The sequence below is a fragment of the Trichomycterus rosablanca genome, chromosome 11 (genome assembly GCF_030014385.1).
Source record: "Trichomycterus rosablanca isolate fTriRos1 chromosome 11, fTriRos1.hap1, whole genome shotgun sequence".
Taxonomy (NCBI): Eukaryota; Metazoa; Chordata; class Actinopteri; order Siluriformes; family Trichomycteridae; genus Trichomycterus; species Trichomycterus rosablanca.
Window position 1 is genome coordinate 23,569,447 of NC_085998.1, and position 8,171 is coordinate 23,577,617.

Sequence of the window (8,171 nt, forward strand, 5' to 3'; positions counted from 1 at the left end):
ACTCGTGTGTCATTAATTAAGCTTAACTGACTAAGCTAAATTGGGTTATACCTATTAATTAAGATAAACATGTAACATTTAGTGCTGAGCAAATGCTAAACAATAACAGTATTAAGTATATTAATGACATTAAATTCATAATTTTTTTAAAACAAAGCAACATACAGCTAAAAATGTTTGATAAGTAGTGGAAATGAATGGGGCTCTATGGGTTGTTTGGAACTATACAGAGCTCCACAACCCGGAAGCTGGGCAGAAAAAATGTCCCGCCCCCTTTCCAACGGTTCCCTATGGGAGTGTCGCCACTCTGTTCTCTCTACCGCTCTGAGCCTGCCTATATACAGCATTGGAATGAAAATGACTAACCATCGCCATCTAAAGGCGCATTGCTCTGGAGCGTATATGAGTGTAGCTGACCTGATGTGGGTAGGTCGGTATACTGGGTATACCCAGAGCGGTAGAGAGAACAGAGTGGCGACACTCCCATAGGGAACCGTTGGAAAGGGGGCGGGACATTTTTTCTGCCCAGCTTCCGGGTTGTGGAGCTCTGTATAGTTCCAAACAACCCATAGAGCCCCATTCATTTCCACTACTTATCAAACATTTTTAGCTGTATGTTGCTTTGTTTTAAAAAAATTATGAATTTAATGTCATTAATATACTTAATACTGTTATTGTTTAGCATTTGCTCAGCACTAAATGTTACATGTTTATCTTAATTAATAGGTATAACCCAATTTAGCTTAGTCAGTTAAGCTTAATTAATGACACACGAGTCTTTTCACCTAAAATGAGTTGATTAATCAAGAGTCTTGTTACAGAAATGATCATAAAACATTAGAACCACAATAAATCATTATACTTTTACTTTCATACTTAAGTACATTTGAAGGTAAATTTAGTTTAGTACTTTAGTGGAGGTAAAGAGTATTTTTACTTTTACTACTACTTTTACTGGAGTAATATGTTACCTTGGATATCTCTACTTTAACTCAACTACATGGTTTGTCTACCTTGTCCACCACTTACATTAGACAAAATGAACTAGTGCATATTCATAATGAATTCATTAATGTATTACATGTAGGAATCAATTATTAATCACTCATGAAATAAGAGATGAATGAATGCTTTTTCATGTACCTGCACTATAATGTTTTTGGTACGGTAATGTGTTTATCAATCTGTTCATTCAGTGCAGGTAAACCTTATGAATCCAGCACATGACTTAGTGTTTAGCAAAAATGATTATTATTATGAATCCTCAGGAAAGTGAAGGGAGATTAGTTTATGCAAAAAACAAAACATAAAAAACTTTAATGTCTATACTGTATATTGTCTCTACTACTTAAGGATATCGCATTATGTAATGTATGCTAATATAATGTACTGTGTGTTAACAAGAACGACCTAATAACAAGTCATTATAAACATCAATCTTCCACTTTATATACCAAATTGACATTAAAGCAGATGCAGTAAATGTAAACGCAGTTGAAAATACCCAGAAATTGTACAAATGTTTATTATTTGCCGTTTAATATTTCATTTACTGCTGCCTGTCCCATTTGAGAACATGACAGCGCCGGGTTTGTTTGGAACTATTGAGGGTTACATGAACCACGTGACCGCGTAGCGGCGAGATCAAGGAGTGTCGCAACTCTCTCTATCTACGGCTCTGGGTATACCCAACAGAAATTGTCCAATGGCAGCACGTAGAATGTATTGCGTCAGCGTGTTTACGCCAATCACATTTTGTAGATTTTGCATATTTTTGCGAATGTCTGGCAGCTTTGCAGACTGTAGAGATTTGGGACGCGACTGCAACGTCATCAGTTTTTCGGTGTGAAAGAAATACGCTGGCTTTTAAGTGAGCTTATCAACAAACAGGATTGACTGATTCAGAATGACCAGTGAGTATGTGAGAAACACTAGTGAGAATGGTGCATGAGCTCGTTTAATTTGGTTTGAGTTCATTTTAGTGGTTCTATTTTGCGCTGAGGCCTATTGTTGACGATTAGCTTGTTAGCTTGTTTTTGTGCAACTCGAACAGATCTACTGATGTAGCAGTAAAATGATTGATATCCTGTTTACCTCGAACCTCATATTTAATGACAGAAAATGTGTTTTAAAGGAAGAGAAAATAAAGATGTCCAGTGGTTTGTTGTCAATTAGCGTTTGCTATTGCTATAAGCTGCTATGTCTATATAAACCTGTCAGTTTTTTGCGTGTTGACGTGTTTAACACGAACACCATCGTTTTAAAAGCGTTATTACTATAGTATAAAGTAATAAGGCTGATCTGTAACGTACAGCGTTGTTGTAACGTACAACGTACATGGCAGTAACGTACAGCGTTGTTGCCATGGCTCATGGCTTATATTCGAAAGCATTATGGGAAGATGTGAATACTTGTAACAGCTCGCTGACCAGCCAGTGAATGCCATTTAGCTTTGTGTATTCATTGTAGGGGGAAATCAGCGTGAGCTTGCTAGGCAGAAAAATGCCAAGAAGGCCAACGACTTGGGCAAGGGCAAAAGAAACGAAGATGGTTTGTCCCCTGCCGCCCGGAAGCAACGGTACAGTACCGCGACTTTACCAAATATCTATTACTGCTACTACTCTAAAAATAACTTCCAGCATGCCGTCAAAACTATTTTTATCTTTTTTAATAGTTTGTTAAGGTTCTGGAAGTTTCTAAGCTGGCATGGTTTGCATAAATGTTGGTTAGCCTCGCCCACAGGTCCAGTGTTGTGCAGTAAACAAGGCATACTTTTTTGCTTAGGTTATTGAGCTTTCCCTCATATTTAAGCTGTGTGGTAATAATACAGTGCTGTAAAGAAGTTACCCCTTTCCTAATTTCTTTTCTGTTTGCATATTTGTCACATCTATGTTTCAGATCATCAGACTTTTATTATTAGACAACAGAGATGTTCACAAGTCACAAAATACGAGTCCGAGTCGAATCACGAGTCTTTAGGCTAGAGTCCAGTCACGAATCAATATAATCTACACAAAACATATATTGGTAATGTAGCGTAGACATAAACAAATAATATGTACAGATAAAAAACAACAACAGATTAGCAACTGTATTTTGCCGTTTTAATTAGTGCCTTTACTTTCCTAGGTACCAGTTAAAAGCTTAAACTGACGTTTTGTTTTCATTGCAAATTAAGGCACAGCAGCCAAAATCCCAAACACAACAAAATATCCAAAACCACTGCTTACCTTAGCTTATGTTGTTCCAGATAATATTAAATTTGTAACCGTGTGTCTCATTAGGAATATAATCCGTTATTTTGTAAATGTGCTTATAATTAAAAACTTCCAAACTTTTGGTTGGTTGTGAAGTAAAACACGAACTCGTTAGAAAGCCAATCAAGCGTTTCATTGACAGTCATCTGTGTGACACTGCAATACATGCAAATAACAGCATTTCTTACTAAAAATTACAATCAGAAGGTCTTATTGGTTCAGAAAGCGGTTCTTTCAATCATTAGTGCCAATTCTGTAGGAGCGTTTCATTCACATTAGCTGTTACTGTGAAGTGCATTATGTATTCCACCATTTTAAGTGAGATTCATATTCAAAGTAGGGAGTAGGGAGCGACACTATCACTACGCCGGAAGCTGGCTGGAACGTTTAGCCGTTGCGGGTTAAGACGGCCGGAGCGTTATTAGAGAGCAGAAAATGACACGATCAGAATGATGTCAGATCATGTATATATAATTGTCACACGCAACTAATGTTGCTGACTTTTGTTGTCCACAAGTCATTTATTGCGAGTCAAGTCCAAGTCACAAGTTCGAGTCGAGTCTAATTTTGCTGTGTGCAACTTACATGCAACGCAGACTCGAGTCCCCATCTCTGTTAGACAAAGATAATCCAAATAAACACAATGCTTTAATTATTTTTTTTCTCCTAAATTATTTAATTTACTAAAGGAAATAAGTTGTTCAAATGTGGAAAAAGTAACTGTCCCTTAGCTAAAAATTACTGCCAGAACTCTTGTATCTACAAATCATAGAAAGTTAGCCAATGCCTGACAAGCTAGAGGGTCTCAAAAGGCAGCATGATTCTACATTTTAAAGTAATTCAATCTACCAGTGTTACAAAGGCTTTAGGACTACAATAAACCACAATGAAAACCACTATTCAAATCTATCTGTGGATAATGATTAACATTTCTAGACTTCCAAAAAGAACACTCCAAAAGAAGAACACTTCCAGTCCTCCAGGGGCTAATATAAGACAAACATCTACAGTGTATCACAAAAGTGAGTACACCCCTCACATTTCTGCAGATATTTAAGTATATCTTTTCATGGGACAACACTGACGAAATGACACTGACACAATGAAAAGTAGTCTGTGTGCAGCTTATATAACAGTGTAAATTTATTCTTCCCTCAAAATAACTCAATATACAGCCATTAATGTCTAAACCACCGGCAACAAAAGTGAGTACACCCCTTAGTGAAAGTTCCTGAAGTGTCAATATTTTGTGTGGCCACCATTATTTCCCAGAACTGCCTTAACTCTCCTGGGCATGGAGTTTACCAGAGCTTCACAGGTTGCCACTGGAATGCTTTTCCATGACGACATCACGGAGCTGGCGGATATTCGAGACTTTGCGCTCCTCCACCTTCCGCTTGAGGATGGCCCAAAGATGTTCTATTGGGTTTAGGTCTGGAGACATGCTTGGCCAGTCCATCACCTCAGCCTCTTCAATAAAGCAGTGGTCGTCTTAGAGGTGTGTTTGAGGTCATTATCATGCTGGAACACTGCCCTGCGACCCAGTTTCCGGAGGGAGGGGATCATGCTCTGCTTCAGTATTTCACAGTACATATTGGAGTTCATGTGTCCCTCAATGAAATGTAACTCCCCAACACCTGCTGCACTCATGCAGCCCCAGACCATGGCATTCCCACCACCATGCTTGACTGTAGGCATGACACACTTATCTTTATACTCCTCACCTGATTGCCGCCACACATGCTTGAGACCATCTGAACCAAACAAATTAATCTTGGTCTCATCAGACCATAGGACATGGTTCCAGTAATCCATGTCCTTTGTTGACTTGTCTTCAGCAAACTGTTTGCGGGCTTTCTTGTGTAGAGACTTCAGAAGAGGCTTCCTTCTGGGGTGACATCCATGCAGACCAATTTGATGTAGTGTGCGGCGTATGGTCTGAGCTCTGACAGGCTGACCCCCCACCTTTTCAATCTCTGCAGCAATGCTGACAGCACTCCTGCGCCTATCTTTCAAAGACAGCAGTTGGATGTGACGCTGAGCACGTGCACTCAGCTTCTTTGGACGACCAACACGAGGTCTGTTCTGAGTGGACCCTGCTCTTTTAAAACGCTGGATGATCTTGGCCACTGTGCTGCAGCTCAGTTTCAGGGTGTTGGCAATCTTCTTGTAGCCTTGGCCATCTTCATGTAGCGCAACAATTCGTCTTTTAAGATCCTCAGAGAGTTCTTTGCCATGAGGTGCCATGTTGGAACTTTCAGTGACCAGTATGAGAGAGTGTGAGAGCTGTACTACTAAATTGAACACACCTGCTCCCTATGCACACCTGAGACCTAGTAACACTAACGAGTCACATGACATTCTCAGGGACATTCTCAGGGACTTTCTCAGACTCAGGGACTGCCACAGGAGCTGCTAAGACAATTCTACACTGCGGCCATCGAATCAGTTCTGTGCACTTCCATCACAGTCTGGTTTGGTGCAGCCACAACACAACAAAGGAACAGACTGCAGCGACAGGTGAAGTCAGCTGAAAAAATCATTGGTGCTCCTCTCCCCTCTCTCCAGGACTTGTATACTTCAAGAACCAAGAAACGGGCAGAGAATGTTTTACGTTCAGATTGTTAAATCTTATTATAATAAAACATTGAAATATTGTAATTACACTCAAGTGTGTACACTGTAAAGTTTGTCTGCGACACAACCAACTCAACATGGGTTTTTGGTCTGTCGGTCCTGGATTCTGTGAAGTTGCTTCGAGACAATGTCCATTGTGGAAAAAAATGATATACAAATATATTTGACTCCAAAATTTGACTGTACAAAAATGGCATCCTTGGTAGAGTTGCAAGGCACAAACCAATGCTGACCAAAAGGAAGAGATAGGCTTGTCTTGCAATTGGCAAAAATATCTAGAAGACTTTTGGGATAATATTCTGTAGACTAATAAGTCAAAGGTTTAACTGCAGGGTTATTTAGTAGGGCAGTGACAAGCAAGTTAAGGTTTGAGTGACCGAGTCAAAGATTTGACTTGAATCCTACTGAGATGCTATGACAACCTTAAACGAGTTGTTCATGTGCAAAATGACAATAGTTTAAACAAGTGTGCAAAATGACAATAGTTTAAACAATTGTGCAAATTGTGAGGTTACATGGTATTTAGCTTGTTTAATAAAACTGTTCAGTGAGCTCAGTGAGTTTCAATGTCTAGCGGTCATGTACTAATGTGTTTAACAGATTTACTGTAAATGTTGGTATTGATTGTGTTTTTTTTCTTTTTTTTCCTCAGGGATGCTGAAATAATGCAACAGAAACAAAAGAAGGCAAATGAAAAAACTGACACTAAGCCCAAGTAGCTATGAAGAGCTAAAAGCAAACTCTTGACTTTGACCCTCAGTAAACTTGAGCATTTCTGTTAATAAACTGCATTTGGATTTTGTTTTCAAAGCACAGCATTCTTTCTGTCTGGACATTTTATATTGTAAAGCTTCAGGAAGACCATATCTAAATTAAGAATTCAGTTCTTTACCCCAGTGTGCAGGTCTCATTTTCTTGATCAGTATTTACCATGTAAAAAGCAAGAATTACAGACCATACTGCTTAGAACCAATCCTGTATTTTTATATCTCCCTCCCTTTATTTGAAATGATTAATAAAATGTGGCTTCTGTACTACACAAGGCTGGTTTGTGTGCTTGAATAAATGTATACATTTGATACAAAATTTTATGGGTGACTTGTATTGTGCTAGTTAATATATTTTTCTGTGTGTCACCACCTTACAACCTTTTCTTTCTTTATATTTAACCCATAAGCTTTTCTAACTTGTGGTTGTTTAATTGCAACCTTGTTATTTCTTCACCAACTATGCTCATCATTTGCAATAATATGGGTGTCTCCCTGTATTTCTGAATTGCCATGTAAGATGTACAGGGGTTGGACAAAATAACTGAAACACCTGTCATTTTAGTGTTGGAGGTTTCATGGCTAAATTGGACCAGTCTGGTGGCCAATCTTCATTAATTGCACATTGCACCAGTAAGAGCAGAGTGTGAAGGTTCAATTAGCAGGGTAAGAGCACAGTTTTGCTCAAAATATTGCAATGCACACAACATTATGGGTGACATACCAGAGTTCAAAAGAGGACAAATTGTTGGTGCACGTCTTGCTAGCGCATCTGTGACCAAGACAGCAAGTCTTTGTGATGTATCAAGAGCCACGGTATCCAGGGTAATGTCAGCATACCACCAAGAAGGACAAACCACATCCAACAGGATTAACTGTGGACGCAAGAGGAAGCTGTCTGAAAGGGATGTTCGGGTGCTAACCCGGATTGTATCCAAAAAACATAAAACCACGGCTGCCCAAATCACGGCAGAATTAAATGTGCACCTCGACTCTCCTGTTTCCACCAGAACTGTCCGTCGGGAGCTCCACAGGGTCAATATACACGGCCGGGCTGCTATAGCCAAACCTTTGGTCACTCGTGCCAATGCCAAACGTCGGTTTCAATGGTGCAAGGAGCGCAAATCTTGGGCTGTGGACAATGTGAAACATGTGTTGTTCTCTGATGAGTCCACCTTTACTGTTTTCCCCACATCCGGGAGAGTTACGGTGTGGAGAAGCCCCAAAGAAGCGTACCACCCAGACTGTTGCATGCCCAGAGTGAAGCATGGGGGTGGATCAGTGATGGTTTGGGCTGCCATATCATGGCATTCCCTTGGCCCAATACTTGTGCTAGATGGGCGCGTCAATGCCAAGGACTACCGAAGCATTCTGGAGGACCATGTGCATCCAATGGCGGTGCCGTGTATCAGGATGACAATGCACCAATACACACAGCAAGACTGGTGAAAGATTGGTTTGATGAACATGAAAGTGAAGTTGAACATCTCCCATGGCCTGCACAGTCACC

General features: G+C 39.9%; 1 protein-coding gene across 1 annotated transcript; it reads left to right on the forward strand.

Moving 5' to 3' along the window:
- The first annotated feature begins 1,774 nt into the window (after positions 1 to 1,774).
- serf2a (small EDRK-rich factor 2a) lies at positions 1,775 to 6,936 on the forward strand. Its single transcript, XM_063004556.1, has 3 exons — positions 1,775 to 1,913; positions 2,470 to 2,578; positions 6,547 to 6,936. Exons 1-3 carry the CDS (start codon positions 1,907 to 1,909, stop codon positions 6,611 to 6,613), a joined length of 183 nt encoding a protein of 60 aa, XP_062860626.1. The 5' UTR covers positions 1,775 to 1,906; the 3' UTR covers positions 6,614 to 6,936.
- The last annotated feature ends 1,235 nt before the right edge of the window (positions 6,937 to 8,171 follow it).